The sequence below is a fragment of the Simochromis diagramma genome, unplaced genomic scaffold (genome assembly GCF_900408965.1).
Source record: "Simochromis diagramma unplaced genomic scaffold, fSimDia1.1 OVJJ01000603.1, whole genome shotgun sequence".
NCBI lineage: Eukaryota > Metazoa > Chordata > Actinopteri > Cichliformes > Cichlidae > Simochromis > Simochromis diagramma.
In genome coordinates, this window is record NW_024387414.1 from 14,069,222 (window position 1) to 14,095,398 (window position 26,177).

General features: G+C 40.4%; 2 protein-coding genes across 3 annotated transcripts in view; both read right to left on the reverse strand.

Moving 5' to 3' along the window:
• Nucleotides 1-1,134: 1,134 nt before the first annotated feature.
• On the reverse strand, nucleotides 1,135-12,183 carry smyd2a (SET and MYND domain containing 2a). Its single transcript, XM_040011390.1, has 12 exons — nucleotides 11,886-12,183; nucleotides 10,259-10,322; nucleotides 9,413-9,523; nucleotides 8,709-8,769; nucleotides 7,288-7,415; nucleotides 6,270-6,337; nucleotides 5,659-5,761; nucleotides 5,459-5,569; nucleotides 4,584-4,704; nucleotides 4,295-4,469; nucleotides 3,773-3,881; nucleotides 1,135-2,785 (listed from the first exon to the last, which is right to left on the reverse strand). Exons 1-12 carry the CDS (start codon nucleotides 12,056-12,058, stop codon nucleotides 2,702-2,704), a joined length of 1,308 nt encoding a protein of 435 aa, XP_039867324.1. The 5' UTR covers nucleotides 12,059-12,183; the 3' UTR covers nucleotides 1,135-2,701.
• A 6,160-nt stretch (nucleotides 12,184-18,343) lies between these two features.
• galnt2 (UDP-N-acetyl-alpha-D-galactosamine:polypeptide N-acetylgalactosaminyltransferase 2) overlaps nucleotides 18,344-26,177 on the reverse strand; it is a 68,044-nt gene continuing 60,210 nt past the window's right edge. The window contains exons 13-16 of one of the 2 annotated variants that reach the window (XM_040011388.1): nucleotides 25,646-25,729; nucleotides 24,436-24,589; nucleotides 22,780-22,899; nucleotides 18,344-22,686 (exon numbers count right to left, since the gene is read on the reverse strand). In XM_040011388.1, the coding sequence (XP_039867322.1) occupies nucleotides 22,531-22,686; nucleotides 22,780-22,899; nucleotides 24,436-24,589; nucleotides 25,646-25,729 (514 nt within the window). In that variant the 3' untranslated portion in view covers nucleotides 18,344-22,530. The remainder of the gene's footprint in view (nucleotides 22,687-22,779; nucleotides 22,900-24,435; nucleotides 24,590-25,645; nucleotides 25,730-26,177) is intronic. The other variant, XM_040011389.1, reaches the window with a different exon arrangement.

Below are 26,177 nucleotides of genomic sequence, written 5' to 3' on the forward strand. Positions count from 1 at the left end.
AGAAATATGTCTAGCAGTATTTCTAACCTAACCTAGATGCCACAGCTTCATACCAGGTAAAGTTTTTAGCCTAGTCCTCAAATAAAAGACAAATTCAACAAAGATTTCTACTGGAAAAAAGTTTTTAGTCTAACTTGCATCACTACTGCTTCCACAGACAGACTTAATCAGGCCAGCGTCTGTTCTATGAAGCAGATTAGTCCCTTCTGTTAACATATCTGCTTTCTTTACGCAATCAGGACATGTAGCTTTAGATGTGCTGCTTAAAAAAAAAGATTCAGAAGAAAATGTTAGAATACAGAACAAAGTGTGATACTGCCATTTATTGATTTCCACTGACATGGTACAGAAAGAGCCAGAGGCTTGATTTTTTTCGATTATGCATTCCAATAGAATAATATTCATGCCTGATAAAGATAACAGTTCATTACAGAAAGAAGAGAAAACAGTGTGCAGGTGGCCTTCCAATTACCCTTTGCCTGGCTTACATGCCGTTTCAATATTGATGCCACAGGTTTTATCTTTACTGACAGAGTAAAAACACAAAATATATAACTGTATTTTCGAAGTCTTTGACCAAAATTAAACACAATGCTCAATTCTGGCCAATAGAAAGTTTAGATACATAGGTTACTGACCTGTGCAAACAAGCCTACAACCTATCTTTACATTGTGTTTTTCTTTTAGCAGTAAGACAAAAATAAAGAAGGTGAAATTGCTCAAACTGTGTTTTTGGGTTACCAAGGCAAAACTGTAAGGCAGGCACCTTTTAGATGCATTTTTGCAGGTGACAGAGTCACATTTGCACAGCTTGCTACAAAAATGACTTTCAAAATGGTTTATTTCCAACTATCAGTTTGCCACCTTTATGTTAAGCATTAAACTGTTTCCATAGTAAACGAGATAGAGTGAAGCTACATGCATTTAAAGAACGACAGAACTGAATCGGTTCTGGCAGTGCAAAATGAAGACGGCAGCAAGGCCAAGCATCCACTTGCAGAAACTGCTTAAATGAAATAAAATGTGCTTACATTTTTGCCATTTGACATCATTGTGTCACAAAAACAATACAAAATCTGAGTACAACAAAGGCCCTGGTGATAATCTTTGCATTAATTTTTTTTTTTACGTCTTCCTCCCAACAACACACCTTAAATACAGCCACCTAGTATTTCTATACATTTTAGTCAACCCTAAAGCAGAAGTACAGTTTTGTGATCTATAACAGCTCCCATTTGGGGGTTTAAACTCCAACTACTGTTTTAATGACCCACAGATGCTTTTACAACACGCATTCTTGCTAAAGGTAGCACTTCCTAAAATGTGGAACTGTTACCATCGGTTTTAAACTACAGTTTGAATTAGCTTACAAGTGTGCACAAATTAGACTAAAAGATGCACTTCTCTTTGTATGAAATATTACACCAATTCTTGACAATAAAATGTAGAAGTTAAGGATGCCACCCTCTACTTTATTACTGTAAAAGCTATACACCCTGCTATCTTAGTGTATTTTACCATCCTGTCTACAACTGTATAGGTCATTTCTGCATCGATGCTGCGTCTGGAAGAAGAAAATACCAACAAAGTTTAATAATGCATCTCTTGACAAAAAGGCAATAAAAGCTACTGTGCTGCCCCCTTTTATTCCTGAGAGCAAAGGGACTCTGATCCAGGATCATAGTACCAATGTCTTCACTGTGACTTAAGAGGCAAACTGGTCACATATCAGCACCCCGATTTAATGATACACTGAACAGACTGAATAGCTGGTTCCTTGCCAGTTTAACCTGTGGCCTATTTGGTCAACAAGCCCCAGTAGAAGACACGGAAAAGAAAAAGCCACACACAAAGAAAACATGAACAGTCAAACATGCAACACTTCCTGCTTCTTTTAAACGAGCAAAAGATACTTGTTATTCATTAAGGAATAGTTCTTTGCATTCTCCTCTCTGGTGCTACAGAGTACACGATGCATGGTCACATTTTCACAGTTTAGACATGAACGAAAGAAGCCAGAATATCTGAGGATTTAAAAATGCATCAGCTGTGAGTAACAACTGTTCACTTTTTTGTACAAAATTTTAAATCATGAACAACTGCCCGGGGCGACGCTGCGTAGCCATAACTGCTGCCAAAGAAAAAGGATAGGAAACTGTTAATTGACAGGTCCACAAAACGGTGAATGAATCAGATTCACCAGGAAAAGGACAAAAAAAAATTAAATTGGGCTTCAGAAAATAGACCGTTCACATAAAAGCTTTGTATCTTAAGAAAGGCTGCATAAAAAAAAAAATGTTTTCATCTTCCCACTGGTGGGATTTTGTTTTTATTCAATGTATGAAAAGAAACCAAAACCAACATTTTAAATGTAGTTCAAGTTTGGATGAGAAACAAATCAAGATGCTGTATTCCTCTCATTCAAACAATGCAACCCCAATGTGTCTCCATTTTTTTTAATCCAGGTCTGACAGGAAGTAGGCGGCTGTAGATACAAAACGTGGTCCTCATCCATGAGTTGAGGAGTGAAGACTGCTCACAGAGAAGCAGAAAAAACGGAGTGAACCAAAATATTTAAAAACTGAAGAGGTAAACAATGCATGCCATGCATTTGTGATGTGTATTTTGTTGTTGCTGCTTTTGGAGAGGTCCCTCATTGCGGACTCTCGTTACTCTTTTTGCTCCTTCAGCTCCTCTTTTTTTACTTCTGCTCCTCAATTTCATGTTTGACTTCAGCTACATAATGGTGATCTTTTCCATGAGCCACCTCCATGACAGCGAGAGCCTGAAAACAGAAAAACAGATTAGATGCACGTTTGCCTTGACAGCTGATCAAATGTTGAATGTAATAGTATTTGAATGTCAATACAGTGACGTAGCTTCAGACACCAAAGTTAAAATCAATGTATCAAAACATTTACTGCTTCCACTAGATTTAAGAGGGTAAGTAGCAGCCAGGTCCTGCTGCTCAACTGTACTTGATTAACTGATGATGAACAAGTGTGGCTGCTTCTATAAAACAAATAGTTTTGGCAGTTTACTGGTCTGGAGTGATCTTTCCAGGAGTGGAGGTCCTTTCAAATTCACCAGAAGTCAGATCATTCACTGCTCAGCAAAACTGCAAAAAACCTAAGAGCTATATGGCTCAGATGCTACAGACCCCAGGTAGCATGTTAAATGCTAAAGTACACTCAGAAATAAAATGAACAAGTATGGTTGGAGAAAGGGTGATTATTTACAGCCACAAGCTAGAGGACCAGGGCACCTTGCGGTCTCCGGTTGACTGTGACCAACATATTCTAGAGTCATATGTGAGACCATCTGCCCAATAGTCAAAGCCTTACTATCAGACTGTCATGAAACAGGACAATGATTCCAAGCACAGCAGCAAATCTCAAACTGGAATGTTGTGCAGGGACCTTAAGAGAGCTGTGCATAAACAAATGCCCACAAACCTCAAGCAACACTGTAACAGAGTGGGTTCAAATTCCTTACTTCAGGTTACCACTGTTAAACATTGCCCAACAGACCACTGAATCATGAATCATGGGGTTTACTTAGTTGCTCACGGGACTACGTCTACTCCATTTCCACCCTGACTTAGTTCTAGTACATGCAGAGACGTTCATAAGACACAAAAACAGGACAAAGAATGAACAACTGTCCACTCATTGGTCTCTCCGTGGTCGCTTGTTGCATTTCAAATGCTTTTGCAGCCAACTGCTTACGCAATTGATCTTTTAACACACCAAATATTTATACATGCATTCACCTTCTTCAGAGCTTTGACTCCTTGGGTCTTCTTCTCGAGCCCCAAATACAGACGCCCTAGCTTCAGATACATAGATGCCACATTCAGGGAATACGCTGGATAGTGAACGCTGCAGAAAGAACATAATCATCAAAATGAGCTGAAAACATCATCGTATACAATAAAAGTTAAAAAAAAAAAAAAAGTTAAATCCACATTTTTGGTACAGTTTACTGTACATGTACCCAACTTAAAGGAATAAGAATAAAAGGTGGTTATGGGAGTGGATAACTTAGTTAAGGTGACAAATCAAGAAAGACCCATAGCAACTGGTAAAATACAATCAGAGAAAGAGAGGAAAAAAAGTGTCTGCTTTATCTCCAAGACTCTTAGTGCAGGGCTTACAAGATGAAAACAAGTTTTTCTTCTTTTTATGCAATACGAAAACAACTTTGATACAGTTACAAATTATAATGTACCATTGTAGACAGTGATTGAATTAATCTAGTCTTTATGACCTGAATTTCCAACAGATCGATTTACCTGTACGGTTGAACGATCTTCTCTCCGTAGCTCATAGCGCCATCCCAGTCCTGCATGTACAGGCACACCCCCATGGCCTGATACATCATGTGCAGCATGTAGACATTTGTGTCTGCAAATATAGCTCCCATCTTCTCCAGGCTGAGCTCACACATTTCTAGCAGCTCACTGGGGGGTGCAAGAGAGTCAAGAAATAATGACACAGAAAAGGCAGCGCAAGAAGAGGAGGCAGCAAAGCTGTCAGAGATCAGGAGAAAGAAGAGAATACATTATAATAAGAGAAGGATATTTTTGTAGTGTTTGGCACGCCTGAATTCTTCAATGACATTTTTGGCATAACGGACGATGGATCGGATTTCCTCAGTTTCTGGTGGAGGGTTCAGCTTCCTGATCTCCATTTTTGCCTTGTCCTAAAGACAGAGTGAAAAAAAATAATACCGAGTTTTATAACATTGCATCTTATACAAGACAGTCTTTGGGGGAAGCTATGTTAAAACATAAGAGTACCAAATATAAACAGCTGTACTGTCTGACAACAGCACACTGGGAAAGAAACAAAATTAGACATAGAAATATCTCAGTATGCATTAACCAGTAGTTCTGCTTGGATTTTAGAGCACAACATTAAGTCTATGCACTGCATTATGAAGCAGTGCATAAAGTAAGCTAATTACAGTCGGATATTATTAAAAGGCAATTCCAGTAAAACCAAAAAAGACCTAAGGAGGGATTTTAGTTTTTCTGAAACTTTCAGATTTCATTCCAAATGTAAAAATGTGCAGAAGTCAAAATGATGCAAAAACATCTTGTCACATGCTAAGTACCATTTCTATTCTAAACAGAACATGCTATGAAGACTGACGCATATAAACAAAAGACTGCATTAGTACCCATACAGTACACTAGTTTATAATGTGGAACTGGGACACAGCCACCACATCTCTGACAGTGTAAGGTGTCGTTTGAAACAAAGGTGGGAGGAAGCACAGGTTGGCACAATGAGGACAATGATCCTGCTGCATTTCCCCAACACACAGCTAATAACTGACCCAGATAATGTACTTGCTGTTTTAGTCCTCAAACTAACTAAATTGTTTGTTGGTACCAGACTCCCATTCAAGATATCAAAAATATATGCGCTCCTAAGAGATAAACCCACAGTACCTTAGACCTGGAGGTGCACTCTGTGCACTGGCATGTGAAAAAATAGGAATCCAGCAACCTCTCCTTCCTGTCCTCTGTGGGGTAGAGCAGGTCTATGTAGCTGTTAAATATCTACAGAGAGAGACATGACAAAAACAACCTACAATAAAAGACTTTTACACTTCTGTAATTTAAGGTTTCAAAATGATGTATTTACTTGCCTCTTCTCCAGGGTTTATCTCTTTAACAGCTCTGACCTCAGCTACTGTGCCTTTGTAGGTCACTATGACATTGGGACTACAGCTATGATTCATCAGTGCTACACTGGAAGGAAGAAGGAGTGAGAGAGACAAGTGAGAGAAAAGCTGTAAAATTAAAAAGACACTGATAAAACACTACATTTAGCAGCTTTGTGACACTGGTAGTACAGCTCTGTGGGGTATCACATGCAGTTCTGCCATGAATACTTTTATTTTTTGTAAACTGTATTCAAGAGGGCAGCCAAGTGTGAGCACTATCCACTTTTCCAAGTTTTTAAGGTATTTTAGTGGCTGATCAGATACCTCTTGGTAGAATTGTTGTCAGCTATGAAGTAGTAATATGTAAAATGACCATAAACAGTTGCTTGTACATGCTTCACATAGCATGAAATAAACAGACAAAATAAATAAAGTGATCTATAAATATAAAAACCTCCTATAAAACAGGCGAACTGTCACTGAGAAAGTGGGATGACATATTCAGGGGAATGAAAAGAGGAATTTATTTTGAATTTAATCTCCTAAAATGTCCACACAGAGCGCTGAATGATGACGACATGTTAGCTGCTTACTCAGGAAAAACAGCTGATCCCAGATGTGAGAGTTCCTCGTCCTCTATGGTAAAACCATTACAATTAACCTGAAGAAAAACAAAAGCAGGGTTCAGCAACACAAAAACACAACTTGCATCAGCCTCGGCTGTGCCGTGCCACCCACTTCAGTGAGGAGGAGGAAATTCTGGTAGTGGAGATTAAATGCAGCTGTGTGATAACAGGCCAAAGAGGTTTCCATTGATGTAGCTTGAAGAGGTGGGAGACAGCCCACTGCCAGACAGATAAAATTAAAGCGCTCAAAGCTGCAGAGTTAAACGGCAAAGAATCAGTGGGCGTGTGATACAGAGCCTAGTTAAAACAAACATGCACTCCTTTATGTCTTTCTGCCTACAAGTGCAGGACAACTGAGAATGGATGGAGGGCTGAAAGATGAAGAGATGGTTCCAAGTTCCCCTAACCCCCAAACAGTATGAAATAAAGATTCTTAGTGGGAGAAGGCTTGAAATCAACTGATTTTAAGCTAGTGTTCAAGTACGGATTAACAGGTGTTTGGGAAAAGCGCTGCTATACGAACAAGGTACAAATTCATTTAAAATGACTGTTAAAGTCTCTGCTGTTTTAAAACAACCACAATCTATATGATCAGTACTAAGTGTGGCTCTAGGTATAAGCTCACCAAAGCAACCAAGAAACAGGGCAGCTGCATCTGCGTCAGGGTGTCCAGGTTAAAGTGCACACCACTAACTGTAACCTGAATCTCCACCATTTGAGACCAGCTGTGCTGCATGCTTCCAGTCTCTCTGCACTGTTGACTGTCAAAAAGGCAAACCAGTGCAGTGTAGTGATGTCATGCAGAAATATGTTTAGTACCATAAAAATAATGGAAAATAATGCCGACTGTGGGCAGGGAATGGCTGATGTAGCAGTCTCAGCGACAAAGGTAAACACTGCATTGGCGCCACCATGCCATTTTAGTTTTTGGATCCATTGGTTCACTGACAACTCAAACAGCCTTCTGGTGTTTCTTCATCGATACCTGTGCAAATAGCTCCGTGAGAGCCTGTTCATCAGGAAGGTTACTGATGTGTCGGGAGTAGAAGTGATGCAGCGCTGCTATGTCTGTCTGGTTCATCTCCTCCTTTTCGCTGTCCATCTTATCTAAATCTGTCAAAGAGAAAAAGATTAAAAAGAATAAGGGACAAAGGGCTGACAAAGAAGTGAGAAAATTAATAATTACATGAAAAGCAACTGACAATATAACAGACCAGACATTGGGCTTAACATTACTGAGATTTATTTAATTAAATTTATTCACATTTATTTAAAAGTGAGAACCAAACATGTAAATAATAAACATGTACTACTGAGTTGTCTCTCATTGGCAGGAAAAAGTGAAAAAGCAGCTGACTTAAAGTTTGATATTTAAGTCAGCAAAACGTAAATATCAATATAACATCTGACCATTCAGTTACACTGGACCTCTTGCAAAACATTTGATCTTTTTTTCCAAGCATAAAGAAATATATGCATTAAACTGATGATTCAAATAATAATCATAATAATAATAATCATAATAATAATAATCTGGTTCCAAACTGTAAGCAGATGAGAACACCTCAGTGTTAATAAGTGTTAAACACAGCACCACTATGAGCCGTCTGTCTTTGCCAATCACACAAACCCACTCAGACACAGACGAGTAGCAGCAGGCAGCAGCTGGCCAACCATTTGTTTGGTTCGCATGAGGGACAGGTATGAAGGTTAATTCTCTAACAATCCTGTGGTGACACATCTGAGCCGGAAACAACAGTTCAGACTAAATAATAATCCCAAATGGAGCACAGGAAACCGTTTGTTGGCACTTCGGGGAAACCAGAGCTCGTGCATGTGTGAGATTACGACCAATGGGACCTGTTTCACTGTGTTTAACTTCATTAAAACCTGAAAGTTGCACATTAGTAAAGCAGTTAGAACAACTGCAGAAAACAGAAACAAAAATGCCCTGTAAATCTTGCTGCTCGAAAACAGGCTCAGCAGAGTTTAGTTTCTTAATTATGAGCTAAAACTGAGTTATATTAACAGATAAGTGCATCTCAGCATAATCACAGTTTCCCAGTGACGATAGATGAGTTTATTGCTCAAGGGCACAGTGGCAATAGTTGTTAAAGGAAGGGAGAGAACATGAAATTACAGAAGCCAGAAGCTTGGGATTTAGATCCCCAGTGCTTTGCACACTTCGAGTGAATGAAAGCGACAGAACAAGGACTGGAGGCTACAGCTGAGGATATTAATAGACACACTGCCACAACTGCAGAGACATAGATAGATTGCGCACACGCACACACACACACACACACACACACACACACACACACACTAACTAAAAGTGCATGAATGTCTAACTAAAGTGTATGCTTATGTATTCACACTCACACACAAACACACACGTTAACTTACGAGCTTCAAACTCTTTAAGCAGTAGCAGCCTTTCTGAGGGAGTTCGCTCTGTTGTGGCTCTCTGCAAAACGACAGTGTTTAATGAAAAAACCTAAATCATAGCGATCGCATAATGATGTAACGATATAAACTAAACTTAATTTTTCCCTTTACGCTGAATTAAATTACCTGCAGACAGTTCTAGTATAAACGTTCAGCTGAGTTTAGACATTAAAGATCTTTATGGTAATACAGCAGCTTCCAAGCACAGCTCAGGGACAGCAGTGTTCATGAGCATTGTCATCAACCAAGATAAGACCTACATTTAAACGCTGTGGTCAAATTACGACACAAGAAGGCCGTGTTAACACTGCACAACGACTGTTCATTTTAATCTAAACTACATGTGTGATTACACTGCGCATGGAAAACTATGTAAATTAAAGTGATGAGTCAAGTCAGATTATTGTGAAGACCCAGATCATATTTCACTCAGATATTTATTTTAAGGTTTGCTTGTTGCTCCTTCCTCTTCTTGCTGTGTTATTCATCCAAATGGTAATTACGGCGTCTTAACCATAACTCTTTATTTTTGTTATGTTGTAATATGTAGAGAACATCTATATCTCTCATAGTTTTTTTTCCCTTTTTCATTTTAGTGTTCATCTCTGAGTACTCTCTGGATACTGAAACATTACTTCTCCTGCTTCTTTGTGTCACTTCACCTGTTTCATGATGATTCTTGCCACCAGTCTGACCGTTTCTGATGGACACCAGTTTTCCCCGTAGGAACACATCGCTACACACTCCAGCTTGTGCATGGGCCAATCACCTCTCTGTGCAAACACACAAACACAGTAAGTGGTAAATTATCCTTTTCTGAATAAGTGTTATAAAAGGAAAAACAACAGGATACGCAAAATTAAGACAGCAAAGAAAAGGAGAATTAAACGGACATTTCTGTCATCAAAGAGTAAATCACTGATAAATTAATGACCGAGGCAAACGTCATTCTGTCTCTGTCTGTACTTTGCTGCAGTGTACAGAGTTTGATTTGTACCATCACACTAGAACTAAACAGATCGTCAATAACTGAACATTTGTCAATAACTCAGTAATGTAATGTGTTACTACACTAAATTCAGCAATCACATTACAGCTGCAGTTATGTTGCTACTTGTCTTACAAAGGTTCTTCATTGAGGACAAATAGAAAACATCTAACTGGAGCCTCTGTTGGTCCTGCACTGATGTTAGTTGATGTGCAGGGAAGGAAAATGTTGGAGTGGAGATACAGTCATTAATTTTATTGCACTAAAGAATAAGAGAGCACTGTTAAAGTGCAAACTGCTTACAGGACAGACACAGCTGCATCATGCTGCTAATGCATTATTGGCTCTTTGCAGGCATCTGCACAAGAGAGCATGCTAATGTTAAGCTAGCAAAAGGAGCACTTTTTTGAACATAAAGTACCAACTGACACCTAGTCCTAGTCAGTTCCTTGAGCTGACTTTTGAAACTTACAAAAAGACTTCAAAATCTCCATTAAAAAGACCAAAATGACCATCTTACCTGACAGTCAACATTGCAGTAGTAGGCCTGCTTACATTTACCACACTTAAAAAGGTCTTCTCTCCTGTAATGACACAAAGATGCAATACATTCAGATACTGCTGTACGTAAAAGGGACACTTTCTTTTAAACTACACGAAGAAACAACATGACACACCTGGATGGTGGATACGGGAATAAACTTTATAGTGACAGCCTTCAACTTCTTAAAAAAATGACAATAATAAAAATTCAACCTGATATTGAACGAGAAGGCTGTGACAGTTTGTTATCGTCTGGGACATAATAGGGAACATAAAGATGTTTAGAGTTTAATTTTAATCACATCTGGGTCACATGCATTGGATCTGAATTTCAGATTAAATTCTCAGGAGCATCTACAAACATTTTCAGTTCACTAATTATGTCAGATAAGGCACAAGGTGCAACACGGGGCAAATATACACACTTGCGTACATGCCTTCCAGTGCACGCCTGTCCTGGACTTGACTTCTCATCTCATGGCTCCTCCTCTTTTGGGACACACGGACGCCTATATTTAGCACCCTAACCTTTCAATGCTCTACAAACCTTTTAATGGCTTCTTTGGTAGGACGCATGTGTGTGTAAGAAAGTGTGTCAGTAAGAGTGTCACAGAGAGTGAGTTCATATAATGCTATAAAGTGTTGTGAAGGGATTTTAAACTTAAACTGAATCTAATTTCCTGTCATGTTTTTGATAAAGTGTGCCTACACACTCCTACACATGATGCTCTCTGAATGCTGTAGGCCACTCAACAGCCTACACGGTTACTGGTGCAAGTGTGCTAGCTTTGGCAGTCTGATATTACAAAGGCAGCGCTTTGTCAAGTGTGTGCATGGACACAGTCCCTCCCACCCTCCAGAATTAATCCCCAAAAAGTTGCAAAACAACAAATATAAACGAAGACAAAAAATAAGACAAGACATAGTGCAGAAAATCTAAATTAAATAGAAAAGTCTAAGAAACACAAATAATAACTATGAGACACAATACACCCATGTAGAGAGAGGAAATGACTACAAATTACCATAAAGCCACACAACATTATACAGACATCCGCTACATGCACAGCTGGAGACACGAAAACAACATTATGTAGTTCGTTCTGGGGGTCTCGGTACTTTGTGGGACAAGTGGGGATCTTTAACAGGTCTGTGCCCAGAGCACGTGTTGTATAAGACAAGCAGACACGTTATACTATGGCATCAATAGGGCTGCAAATTTACCAAGTGGTCCTTTAACCAAGTATGCGACCTGTAAATACTGATAACCTATTTAAGACTATATAGGGTATATACACAGTACTTAAAAAGCACTATCGTTTTAAAATCCACTCGTGTTTTACTCTCTTGACTCCGCTGTGCTACAAACAAAAGCTGCAGCATCTGTCAGGTGAGCTGGCTCGTCTCACTGACCCACTTTAATCAGCTGAGTAGGTGCACAGGGGTTTAACTGCTAACGTAGCTGTAATGAGGTTAGCTGGCAGTGAACTGGACGTTACCCGCTCCACTCAGTTCTCCTTTTCACAGAAGAAGGCGCCTGCTCGTAACTACCTGTTACAAGAGGGGTCTGTCAGCTGTTTGAGTGAGGTGAGGTGCAGTTTTACCTGGTGAAGCAGTGCTCACAGTGCGCTCCCCTCTCATTCATGGTCAGCACGTAGGAGTAGGCAGGACACGCGAACACCAGCTCCCCCACCGCGAAGTGCCTCAACGCCCGCAGGCCCCTGCCTTTATCCGGGCTCAGAAACCTCTCCGTCCCTTCTATGCCTTCGTTCTTCATGGTATATTTTGTAACGATTCTCCGGTCCCTTACACAGACCACCACCTGTGACTGCTGACCGCTTTAATCAGCCTCTGTCTGAGCTCCTTCTTCCTCCCTGCCCCTCCATGTGTCCGGAGCGACTGCCATCGCCCCCTGCTGGAGAGGCGACGGTAAGGACAGTGCGGCTGCACTTCTGTCGTGAAACGCTTGAATATTTAAAAATATATCTGGTGAATTAAAGATTGTATAAGAAGAAAAATCAAACTGCATAAAAGCACTTACACCATACTGTCTTATTTAAAACTTTCAACAATGTAACATAAAGCAACAAACTAAAGAAGACCTGGGAAAAAGATGTTGTCTCTGCATCTGAAAATGAGTCATGGGAAAACAATATTTAAAAAATTAGTCAGGGATACCACGGGCAAATTTATTCAGGATAAAATCATTAATCGGTATTACTACGCTCCTTTCAGATTACAAGAAATTGGTTTAATTAAAGATGTGTCATGCTGGAAATGTAGGACAGAAAGATGGACTTATGTGCATGCATTATGGAATCGCGCCAAAGTTTTTCATTTTAGAGCGATGATTTGGATTGTATGGGCCAATAATTTAAGTCTGATTTGCCAACGTCACCACAGATCTCTCCCCTTGAAGATGGAGGTCCTTTAGCACAGTTAAATAAGTGCGTAATAAGAGTATTGATAGTGGATCTAGTTACTTGTACCTCACTAATCCCTAAGCTTTGGAAAGAATCTCAAACTCTGACAATGAAAATGTGGATGCTGAAATGTTGGGAATGCTTAATTGTAAAAATGAGATGCCAGAGAGGAGTGGAGCAGTTTATTATGAGTCCTTATCTAAAGAAAAAAACAAAGTATAATTTGATGCAACTCCGATTGCATGTATTGGAGTTTAGCAAGTGAATATTACCCACTAACTTATTGTAAATTGTCTCATACACCTCACTCATATCTGTGTCTTTGAAATGCCATTTTCTTTACTTTCTTTTTTCCTGTGATGTTTCCTGTTTTGATGTTTCTATCTGCTCCAGTTATTCCCTCACCCCCTGGTACTTCTCTATTTTACTGTCCTCCTTCTTTCTGATGCTGCTGTCCACTGGGACTGCCACATCAATCTGTGGTCTTCTGCTCCTTGTCAACCACCAACATGTCTGGTTGGTTGGCCAGCAGCTGCTTGTCTGTCTGGAACTGGAAGTCCCACAGGATCTTAGTCCTGCTGTTCTCAACCACCTTTAGTGAGGTCTCCCACTGGGACTTGGGGACTTTCATTCCAAATGTGGCACAGATGTTCCTGTACACTATGGTAAATGGCCTGTATTTGTATAGTGCTTTACTTAGTCCCTAAGGACCCCAAAGCGCTTTACACTACATTCAGTCATTCACCCATTCACACACTGGTGATGGCAAGCTACATAGCCACAGCTGCCTGGGGCGCACTGACAGAGGTGAGGCGCTCTGACTATCCCAGCCACTAAATTGTGCCTCTCAGTGTATGCTGTCCCAGCTTGGATCTTGATGCTATGTGTAATCTCCAGGGGGACCATTGCACAGTTTACATATCTTGGGTCCTGTCAGCTGTGGTAGATCTGGTCCTTAGCTCATGATCAGAACTTCTGTACTGTCCCTAAAGTTGACCTCTTAAGCCACTGGTAGGATTTCTTGATGTCAGCCACTTCCTCTCTCTGTCGATAATACATCCCACGCAAGGGAGTGATTGTCCATGATTGTTCCTCTTCCTGTTCCTCATCAGTATCCATCTTCAGCTGCTTGAAGCATTCTTGGAGATCTTCCTGATCTATTTGCAAATGTGTCATCTTTCATCCTGGATTGTAGTGACATGCACTAATCCTTGCCCTTCCTCTTTCTGTTGCTCTTAGAGCCTCAGGATACTGGACTGGACTTCAGATGGAGACCTCTGTGCATTGTGACGAGTTTTTGTGTCTTGACATCAGTAGCATCTATCTCTTCCTGTGGACGTCTTATTATTTCAGGTGGCTATCTGATGACCTTATGTATTAATGACTTGGCTCTTATTCCTCCATTCAGCTGGCTTCTCAGTACCTGGCAAGAGGGATCAGGAAATTGGTGTCTCGCTCACTCTTGGTGTGCAGCTTGATGTCTTGATCCTATCTCAATAATCCAGGTAAGAAAATCCTGGATGATGACTTATTCGGTGTCTCCAGACTAAAGAAGTCACATGGATTACTGATGAAACATTTCTCCCACTGAAAAGACTGCATCCAGATGAACACGATCAACTTTCTGGGATTTTAAATGGAAAAGTTTGTTTTATGGTCTTATTTAATAGTTTTTGCGCACTCTTACCCTGTTTCATCTTAATAACTACTAAAATTGTAAACTTTTTTTTTCCAGGAGGGAAGCAGTCATAGATGTGAACAGATGCAGAGGGCCTGCATCAGGTTACTATAATAGTGTGAGTTACAACTAGATAAGCAGTCTTCAGCAAGGTAACAGCACACTCGTATAATAAGGACTGTCTTTAAATAAATAATATTCTAAATTTGATTGCAAACAAACGCAAGGCTGCAACCCATCAACACCTGGAACTCAGTGGTTGAGTGAGAGACTAAATAAGCTTGAATGAGAGTAAATCTGGGAAGGTCAGCTCCAAAATCCTGCCAGAAGACTTTCCAAGAGTTGGGGGTGTCAGCGTCCATTAAGTTTAAGAAGGCTAAATAGGTGCAAGCATGCAAGCTTTGGTGGTCTTATGGTGCTCTGATTCAAGAAAAACAGCATTTTGTCAGCTGTGTGTATGTACAGCTTGCTAATTTGTCCAATGTAGCACAGCTCCAGGAGTTCCAAAGGTTCAGGAAGACCTGGTTACACATCCAAAATATATATAACGTAATAATGTATAACATGACAAGGACACAAAGCAAGAGATGTAAATGAAAACACACATTACTGAGAAAAACAGAGCAATCAGATGATCCCCTGTAAGGAACCTAAAAGCTGGGAGGAAGGATTGCTGTTTAACAGGAATAACCAGGCTCAGGGAGAGGCAGCCATCTGCATCGAGTTGTTGGAGGGTGAGAAGAAAGAGAAGAAAGAAAAGAGAAGCACCAAGAAAACCACAAAGTCAATGACTTCTTGTGGTGCTAAATATACATAGGGCCTAAAATATATTTATCTCACAGGTTTAGGATGAACACAGTCTGGATATATTTATGATATTTGTCATCATCTTATATAGATCAGTAAGTCCATATACACCTCTCAAAAGAATTAAAGAAACACTTTTTAATCAGAGTATAACATCTTCTGGGATATTTATCTGGTCAGTTAAGTAGCAGAGGGGGTTGTTAATCAGTTTCAGCTGCTTTAGTGTTAATGAAATTAACAACAGGTGCACTTTGAGGGGCAACAATGAGACAAAAATAAACATGCTGATTTTACAGGCAAAATCACTGACATTTTTTTTATCCTCATGTTTTCTGACTTTTTTTTTCCCTACTAGTTTTGGATTTAGCTAGGTTCAGTGTCACTTTTGGTAGCATGAGGCGATACCTGGACCCTACAGAGGTTGCAAAGATAATCCAACTCCTCCAAGATGATGCATTAATACGTGCCGTGGCCAGAAGGTTTGCTGTGTCTCCCAGCACTGTCAGAAGTATGGAGAAGATTCCAGGAGAGCTGGACAAGGCCGAAGGTGGTCCTCAACCCATAAGAAGGATGGGTATCTAGAGTTAAAGATGAGCACTGTCAGAGCTACAAAATGACCTCCAACAGACCACTGGTGCGAATGTCTCTGACCAAACAATCAGAAACAGACTTCATGAGGGTGGTCTGAAGTCCCAGCATCCTCTAGTGGGATCTGCCTGACATCATGGAGCTAGACTGGCATTTACCATAGAATACCATAATTGGCAGGTCCACTACTGGCACCCTGTGCTTTTCACAGATGAGAGCAGGTTCACTCTGAACACATTTGAGAGACGTGAAAGCGCCTGGAAAAGCCGTGGGGAATGTTGCTGCCTGTAATATCTTTAATCATCAGTGGTGGTGGGTCAGCGTTGGTCTGGGAAAACGCATCCATGGAGCGACGCACAGGCCTCGACAGGCCTGGCAACAGCTCCTTGGACCTTCCTTCAGACAATCTATCGTCTCATTAAGAGCATGCATACATACAAGCACATGGGGGCCATACAAACAAATGGGAACTATTTTGAGTTGCTGCAATAAAATGTATTAACCTTCTGGAACATTTTTTTCCCCACTTTGATTTTTGGGGTGACTTTGAATTCAGTCCTTTGTAAGTTGATAATTTTAATTCCCATTAAACAATGTGGCACTCCTTTATTCCTGACACATTACTCAGTCCATATCAGTATAGGTATCCAGCATCTTATTTCCCATCGAGATCTGATGTCTTTTCAAAATGTTCCCTTAATTTTTGGAGTAGTGTAATATACAGTCATATTTTTAGGCTGTACATCTGACTTGGGGCAGACTAATGGAAGAAATATAAGTTCATTTTGTTAAAATTCAAGGGATGCTTTATAATGTACATAATATACACTCACGAGACACTTTATTTTGTCAGTCTTGCTAGTATCGGGTTGCATTTAGCAAAGTGCTGGAAATATTCCTCTGAGATTTTGGTCCATAGTGACATAATAGCATCACACAGTAACTGCAGATTTGTTGTCTACACACCCATGATTCCAACACATCTGAGAGGTGCTCTATTGGATTGAGTTGTATTGGATTGTCATCTTGAAGAAACCCGTTTCTATATTTGTCAGCTGCATGGCGACGCTGCTAATCATGATGCACTCAATCCTGATGGCAGCAGGCATCAGAAGATGGTAAACTGTGGTCAATAAATCCTTTGACCCATAATCAATAGTCAAAGTTAATACTAAGGGGCTCAAAGTGTCACGGTAGAAATCAAGAGACATCAGACCAGACGATGTTTTTCCAGTTTTCTATTGTCCGGTTTTGGTTAGCTCATGTGAATTGTGACCTCAGTTTCGTGTTCTTAACCAAGAAAAGTGGCACCCGATGTGGTCTTCTGCTGCTGTAGACCGTCTGCTTCAAGCGTAAACGTGTTGTGCATTTAGAAATGCCTTTCTGCATAAGACCAGACCATGCGATGTTCAGCGTCTTTCCCACTCTGATGCTCAGTTGTATCGTTGCAGGATGCATCATCTTGACCATACACCCTAAATGCATTGAATCGCTGTCATGTGATTTGCTTATTAGATATTTGCATTAACTAGCAGTTGAACAGCTGTACCTAATAAAGTGACTGGTAGTAGATTATCTGTCGTTATCTATTAGAGTCACACTGTGCTGCCAAATCATTCATTTCTAAAAGTCTTGCATTAATTTTGCTTTGTCACTCATATGCTGCCTTGTAGCACAATACTCACACTAATGCACTCGGCCAGTGCGCTACAATGCTTGACTGACGGATGGAAAACTTTTCTTCTTTAAATATTAAAGCCTAAGAATACATGTAAAATTCATGCACAGCTGCCACACTGCAAATCGCTAAAAGATCAACCAATGAAGGAAAACTTGAGAGAACTGGATTTACTTCCAGCTGACAGATGGATTCAACAACACTTAACCTTTTTATCCCTGTACATATGGTGCATGTTTAGGGTTGTCGACTGTCAAAACTTGAAAAGCAAAAATGAAAAGGCAAAACACGTCACACCCTTTTGTTTATATATATAAATGTATTTATTTAAGTTAATCATTTCTCCTCATTCAAAGTTGAATTTCTGCATTATCTATAAAACAGGGAACAGTTAGAAGCGCTGTACAGTCTGACAACAAAACTAGGAACTGCAGCTGAGTACACTGTGTATATATGTACATACTGTACACACACTGATGTAGGTATATACAAAAATATACACTTTTACATGTGTGAACCCTCGGGTTGCATCAGCCACCTCGTAATGTGAATACCAGCCATTCAGAGCCACATGCCTCTCAGAAAACACATTAACCCACCAGCTCACACCCCACCCCATATCCCACCCATATTGATTACTGTTATTATCTGTCATTACCAGTTGATGAGACTTTTACAGTGTATTGTCTGCTGTGCATGATCTGCCCCTATTGTGCCCCGACTCATTTACATTGGCACAGCCGCTCGTAGAAGACGGAGAAGCTTAAGCAGTCCTGAGCTGGATGTCTCAGCAGGGCTTTTCACTTATTAGAGAGAGGGCCCTTCTTCTGTTAATCCTATGAGGGGATTTGAGGTGGGCCGATAGGGAGAAAACGTCCCAGGTTTTTGACAAGTCGTGACTGAACTTTTCTCCGTTTAAAGGAAAAGCTGAACGAACACAAAGATTTTGCTTGAAGCTTCCTTTTCTTGTTTAACTCTAGCAAATAACCCCTTGTTTCCCTCCACCGCGAAATAAATAATGTCTAGTGGCTCAGTGGGTAGGATGCTCTTATTTACTGACTCATGCTCACGTTTTATGTTATTAAAGAAGACGACCATCTGCAGGATTGTCAGTAATATTCTTCTTACTCGATGTTTTCCTTTGTAAATTTATTTCAATAGGCATTTTTTGGTTTGTGCGTCATCATTTTGGCTCATACCTAAAATTATTTTTTATACGCACAAGATCACTTGGTCATAATTGGATCACAACCAAAACAAAATGTTCTGCATTATTGTGATGCAGCCTAGCACGCTTTAACTTTTGATTAAATGGCTCCAAACAGGTAAACGCACTACGAAAAGATGGAACCATCATATGATACTGGGGATGACTTTTGTTGAGCTATGTTTCAGAGTTGTTACTCCTCTAATGGATATTTTAAAGAATATTTTAAAGTTTTTAAGACATGGAAACACGCAAACGACCATTTTTAATCCCCTCTCTATCATAAAACTGACACAAGACCAGCAGATAACAGCAGTCCTGCCCAAAGTGGCTTCTACAAGTTGAGACTGGAGGGAAGATACTCATTACACTGCAAGCAACCTGTCACGGAACAAGTCCTCCGAGACTGTTTTCCAAAGACTTTCACCCCTTCTTATTCTTCATCACACAGAAAATTCGGAAAAGGAAATTTGGCACGTTGTGCAAAAGATGTAAACATTTAACCATCCTTTTGAAATGAGGCGCTGCACTTAAGTGTTACAGTCATTTCTTCTGTGTGTAACATAAAAAGATTAAGAAATAAAATAGCAAACCTTATGAAAAGTATAAGACTAGCTTTAAAAAGAAAAGGCTTCAGACAACACGGGAACTGTTGCAGACAGGACTGACATGGTCACTCAGGTGAGCACAGTCGGCTTCTGCGGAGTAGCAAACTCACATGGAGATCTTATAAAGCAAAGACAGAAACTACCTCAAGTCCTTCTTCCTTTTTTTGTTTCGCAGCTGATCATGTGTGGCAATAGAGGGCGCTAAAAACTACTAAATAAAACCTCAGCATGTTGGAAACCCTCACTTATTCTATGCTGACTGACATATCACCACTACTCAAGAGGCTGCACAATTTATGCAATAATCTAGACGATAAGGCGATGAAAAACTAAACGAACTAACTACTAAAATGTGTACTTGCACACATCTAAACCGAGACAGATTTTGCATGTATCCTATGACAGATCTTCCCATTTACACCCTTTGAGAATCAGCTAAAAAGAAAAAAAAACTTCAATGGTGCCCTTTCAAGAATACATCTAAATTAAACATTTTTATATTTTTCTACTTTCAATAAGATTATTTCTCCTGTAACCTGTCTTTAAAATCTCCACTGAAGCGTCTGATTTCACAGCACACACTGAAATGAAAAACTGATGTTCAAACCTAAATTTCACTTAATGCTTCTCCTGTATCGCAACCATGCTTACTTAAGACACTGAAAGTGTTTCATTTTGTTTTGCATTTTCCAAACCAAACCAGACTTTTCCATGTTTAAAGTAACACATCATCATGAAATCAGATTTGGGCCTTTGGATTTAGCATCAAAGGCAACACCAAATTTTTCTAAGCAGGGCCTTGCCTGAGTTTCTCTCTGGCCTCGTGCCATGTTGTGGGTCCCCTGCCCTGCAGCACAATGCAGCAACCTGTCAAGTCACAGGATAGGCTTTTTAAACCAGCTGCAGCTTCAGCTGACCTTCTCAGCTCCACTCACCCCACTCATAAATGAACATATAAGACAAGGCAAACAGGTACACAGAAAAAAAAGTATCAGACAGCAAAGCAACCGAGGCCAGCTGTCTTTGTCAGTTGGCGGCTCAATAAAATAAAACCAAAGGAGTTTCGGATGCGAGTGTGCACGAGAGCGGGAAGGACTGAGAAAAGCAGAGAGCGCACGACTTTAAAGATGACTTGAGATTTCAGCTTTCCTGTACCCAAACTGTACATCTGTTCAGAAATATTTTGTGTTCCTGTAGTTGCCTTGAGGTCGCCAAGTGATGAGTCACACTAAATTTAATCAAGCGCAATTTTCCCAAACTCCACTGTCATTACTCATCGGTGACTAACAGCACAGGAGATCATAGCAGTGAAGATGAGGAAGTGATGTGAAAGCCTAAAGGAGATTAGAAACAAAACATAAACTATTTAAAAGGCAAGAGTTAATGGACTCGGAAACAGATAAATGTACTGCAAATCGTATCAGTAACACCACCTGGTAACAAAAACTGCACCGTTTCATGACACCAAGATATTGTTGATCTGCATAGTAGTGTGGCAGGAAAAAAAGAAAAGAAAGAAAGAGTATTCTTATTTCTACTTTGCATCAGCAAAAGCTGCGCAGTCCTGCTTGTGCAATCAGAAAAATCTGCTCTCCTCTTGCAGAAACAGAGTGAGGACAAACAGTAAAACCTTGTTTACTGCAGTTCTAAACTTCAGAACAGATGGCTCATCTAACAGGAAAGTCAGAGGAAAAAAAATATGTTGATGTAAATCACTGTGACTCAGTGCAACGCTGGAAACATGTCGGCGATACATGCAGTCAGAAGTTGCTTCGCTACTTGTCGAGACTTTTCTTTTTGCATGAAATCTGCTCTCAGGCTGGAATAAGCACAGTTTGCCGTTGTCAATAGAGAGACGGACGTCTGACACCTCGATGAATTAAAAAAACCCAAACAAACCCCACTTTACTTTGCTGCAGGGTTGCATTGTTCCTCCTACAAGGTCTAAGTGTAGTTTTCTTCTTTAACTTTGTAAAAGTGCTGGAAGAGGAGAAGCAATCATCTCAGTCACGTCTATGCGAACTCTACATTACTGGTAATCTCATTACTGTGTTATTAAAAATGCCACATTAGCAGGCAACACCTGTTGGCTCTGGAGAACAAGCTGCAACATGAATCCAGTTTAGATGTGATTGTTAGACAGTAAACGTTCCACAATGGCAACATATAGACACAGGCAAAGGAAAGCAGCTGTGCAGGAAAAACAAAGAAAGAAAAAAAAAGATTAAAACTGAGCCTCTCCACGGGGAGCAGGCACAGAGCAGCGAGAGTATGTAAAGAAAACCATTTTAATCACTGGTCTTTCTGAAACGCAAAACATCCTTTTAAAAGTTGGTTCCATTTTTTGATTAGAAAGTAAACCAAAATAAAAGAAAAAGGAAAAAAAAAAAAGAGAGACTGGTGACTTATTCTCTGGGTATTTTCTCTGTGGAAGTATTGGAGGCTGCAGCAGCCAGTACTACAGCCCAAAGACAGGAAAATCTTCAGGGAGGCATTCACAACACTTCTGAGGGGGGGAAAAACCCCATGCAAAGCAGCGAAAACCCTCCCAGATTGTCTTCACCTCCACCAAGAAAGAGTCTGTAGAAAAACTGCCTTCTTTGCCTCCTTTCTCTCGGTTGACTCTGTAAACCAGTGAGAATAAACGAGAGGAAAAGCTCAAGGCCTCGAGTCCATTTCCTCCCTTCACATCACTCAACAACCCACACCTCCCCGAAACCACAACCTGAAGGCTCCATCTGCCATTACAGGATGCTTCCAAGAAGAAGAAGAAGAAAAAAAAGCAAGTCTCTGTGGACAGTTAACAGCAAGAAATAAAAAATATGAATAAGAAAATAAAACAAGTACACCAAAAAAATTCTCTTTCCACCAGCATTAAAGAAAGGAGAAGAACAATTTCGCCGTTTGCAGCTGGAACCATCAATGAGAAAACACTGAGGTATGTATTTTTGAAACAAAAGCCTCTTCGTCTCCTTTATCCTCGTGATCGCCACCATCCATCCACCACATGCAGTCAGGTTCCTGTTAACTCCATTTGGGTCTCCCGGCCCCTCCCTTCATTACGCGTGGCTCATCGTTTAGGGAGATGGGTGAGAGAAGGGTGCGCACGTGACTGGCTGTACCTCTGTGGAGGAGGAAGGAGGAGAAGGAGGAAGAGTTTGTCTTTCTTCTTGAGTCTATTCATCTTTTTAGCCGCATCTCAGGAGTCTGTAGGTGTTTCTCTTCGCTATGCCAAGTCTTCCGGGGATCTGGAGCGCCCCCTACGATTGTAAATTGAGAGTGAACTTCCACTGCTGGGTGAGGCTCGGGCTGCAGACCTCCACAGTGAGTCCGCCCATCCTGGCGCTGCGGCTGTCCAGGCAGAGATTACTGCCCACGTGACGAAGCTTCGAGTTGGACTCGATCTGCTCCCATTTCTGGACGACAAACAACACAATGTCACAAATATTGAACGCTGTACCTTTTTTGGGGTATAAACAACAATAAAGGCGATTTCAGTGTGTGTTTACCTGTCTGCTGTCATTCTCTCTACAGCCTTGTAGTTTGATGAGGGAACCAGCTGTTCTGTCCACCACAGTCAGACACAGGTCCATATGTTTTACCGATTTATCCTTGGTTAGAGCCCATTCCTTTATAAAAATGGATACACGTAAAATATTAGTACACGTAAAGCATGCTGGGATGTTCTCAGCAAGGCTTTATCTAATAACACGTCTTTTATATCAAGTAATGATCATGTTTTCCTCTTATTTACACAGGAAAAATAACAAAAATGTATTTTGCAAAATGGGCACCATGGGCAGCATCGTGATAGAGAGAGAAACTGGAGCTCCCTGTGGAAATGTCACAAGCAGGACTCTGATTGCTCTGAGAACACAGTGCCCATGTTAAAGCCACATTAAGGCCATTAAATAAACCCAGCAGGTAAAGCTTGGTGGCTGAGAAAATCTCTGTATATTTTAAATAAATTTTAGAAAGTATACAAACCCCATAATAATAACAATAATAACAACAATAATAATTGGCCGTTAGTTTAGTAAAGAGACTGCCTGGTATGAGTGTGAATAAAATGGAGACATTATTTGTGGTACTTCACTTCTGTTGTGTCAAATCTCTTTGAGAATGGCTAGAACGGATTGAATAACATCACAGCGAATGACTTGTTTGCAGTTTTCATTATGTGGGATTAAAAATCAATAACCAAGTTTTTCAGTTTTCCACTTCCGCTGGGTGATAAAATTGCATTTTAAAATTCTCCCCAGTCTCTCATACCCCCCAAAATCCAAGGTTGTTCATTTTGCCCTCCCAGCACCGCAGCTGTTACTGACTACATTCACAATTTTGTTTGTTTTTTGCCCCTGGTAGAAATTAAAAAAAAAAAAAATTCATTCATTCATTTACTATTCATTTTAAAAAATGAATAGTAAAAACAAAGTACACCCTCTTCCAATTCTAACGTTTTTCATATAAGAGGATAATAAAGCACCATGTCTCCTGTTTGCCAAATGTGGCCCTGTGAATTACAGCAAAGCGTCTCCTCTTCTGTCTCGTCTTCTAAAGGATGTTGCACAACCATTAATATTTCACGGTTTGACCTTGGGAATACTGGTACATGTCCTGAACATTTCCCACTTGTGAGCAGATATGTTTCTTAGCTGTATTTGCTGTATTTATGAAGCAACACTGGAAACAGTAAAGACCTGCAAATCCATGAGGGTAAAACAAGACACGTAAATCCAAAAAAAGCCAGCGATCGCTGACTCGAAGCGACAGCAGTTTTCTTCTCTACACCTGTCATTCTATTTCAGGATTTCAACTATTTGAGAAACTGCTGACAGAAACACTCCCCACAAACTTACACACACAGACATAGTGTGTATCCTCCTCAAGGTACTCCAAGAGCTGTACATTTCCTCTAAGAACAATGTTAAAATGCTGTTATGCACTACTCTATATTTAAGTTAAAGTTTCAATAGATCTGCTCTACTCTAGTCTTAACAACCTCGTGTTTAAACATCTTTGTCCTTTTGATTACAATACATTTACTTTAAGTTTGGCACTGTGACCTTAAATACGTAAATCCTTTATCATACCCCCTGTGCTTTCACCATATGTACACCACTTTCCACTCACGAGTCTCTAAGGTTAGGATTTTACAAGCTGACCTGGGTGTCCCCTCGCCGTAACGCTACCTGGTTTCCCCCTGCATTGTGACATTCATAGACGCCGACCACACCATCAGCAAAGTGACCCAAGGTGTCCAGACAGTTTCCTCCCTGCTGCAGGGCTCCGAAAGCAATGTCCTGGTGATCTGGGACCCTGAACACACACACAAAAAAGTGTTAGTGAAGCGTGTATTCAGTTTTTCAAGCTGTTAAAAAGCCAAACAAAGAAAGCGTACAGGCCGAGATACAGCAAGAGAGGAAAATAGTCAATTTTCTTCTGACAAAACAGGACAATGGGGCTTTAATGTTTCTGTAAAAGTTAAATTATTCAAATTAGAAGCATTAAAAAGGTGCAATTTTAATGTTCTTCCCCCTGTGAAAACATAAAAGCAAGAAGTATGCCTGAGATTTAATGTGGTTTTTATGCTTTTAAAGATTGTTTCACTGTGCAGTGATACACCATGCCCCAGGCTCATGCTAAATTTGAATACGCTCTCTGAAAGTCCCACTCTGACCAGTTGCACATGTGCATTTCACAGATATGCAGAAAGCCCATGAACCTATCAGCAGTAGTCCTACTTTATTATCCTGAGACATGTGATGGAGAAGATTTGGTCCAAACAACTTGAACTGTTCCAGTGTGCGATGGTGCTTCTGGTGTGTCAAAAATAAGGTGTTTTTTGGCAATCCTCAAAAAAATCTTTGTTTCTCACCAACGCTGCTCAACAGATTTAGATGTAAGCAACTTTGTACTTACTTAAAAGTACATTCAAGCTCAAGGTTTGCCTATCTGACAACCTGGAGGAGTACCAGAGTCTGTGACAGCGGTCATAACTTGACCTTCAGGCAAAATGTAGCAAAAACGCTGGGAGTGGTGCAATCTAGCAGTCAGATTTAAATCAGAGGTGCTCTCTGCTGAACTTGTGGACTCATTCACATCAGCCACTAATTGCGAACCTGAGAACCTTGTGAAAATGTAATAATGACCTTGAATCATAACTCCTGGTTGGGCATTAGCGTCACTGCAGTCTCATTTGTGTATAAAACATCCCGCCACACATTAGCACAAAGTCATATTTCAAACTTCTGGCTGAGGAGTGGTCTCCTAACAATTTGGTAAATGCAATTTAGTTTTGATTATACAACATTACATGTCATGCAGTGTAACACTGGCTCCATCATATTGCACAGACTGCCCTCATTTTCTTACCTCAGCTCAGGGTAGACATTCTCCAGGTACCATTTGAATGGCTTACAGTTTAATCTCTTCTTCATCTCCAAACGACTCTGGATACTGAGGGAGAGGAAGGAGATGGAGGAAGAGAATTAAAGGGTTGAATCAGCTGTGGTTTCATGTTTAAATTATACGCCTCGTCAGTCGCTTTGTAAGGGGAGAGAGTGGAGGCTCGGGGCATGTCTGAGTCTAGATCCTTTGGGGAAAATATAACTGTTTGGACTGACACTAGAGGGGAGATGCCAAGTCTGTTCCCACAAGGTCACATAATAAGCATATATAGTGCTGTCTAGCTACTCTGGTTGAATGCGAAAGTGCTTATTGCTGTGTAGACTTCTGGATGTGTGGCATAAAGCAGAAGGAAACTAGTATAAGGGTGAAAAGCATTCCTTAACACACTTACAGTACTTACTTTGTCCTGCTGGTGGCATAAAACTAAGAGGATCACAAAGTCAGCAGGTGTCACCCCCTAAAGAACATGAATGTCAATCCATTCAGCAGCTGTAGG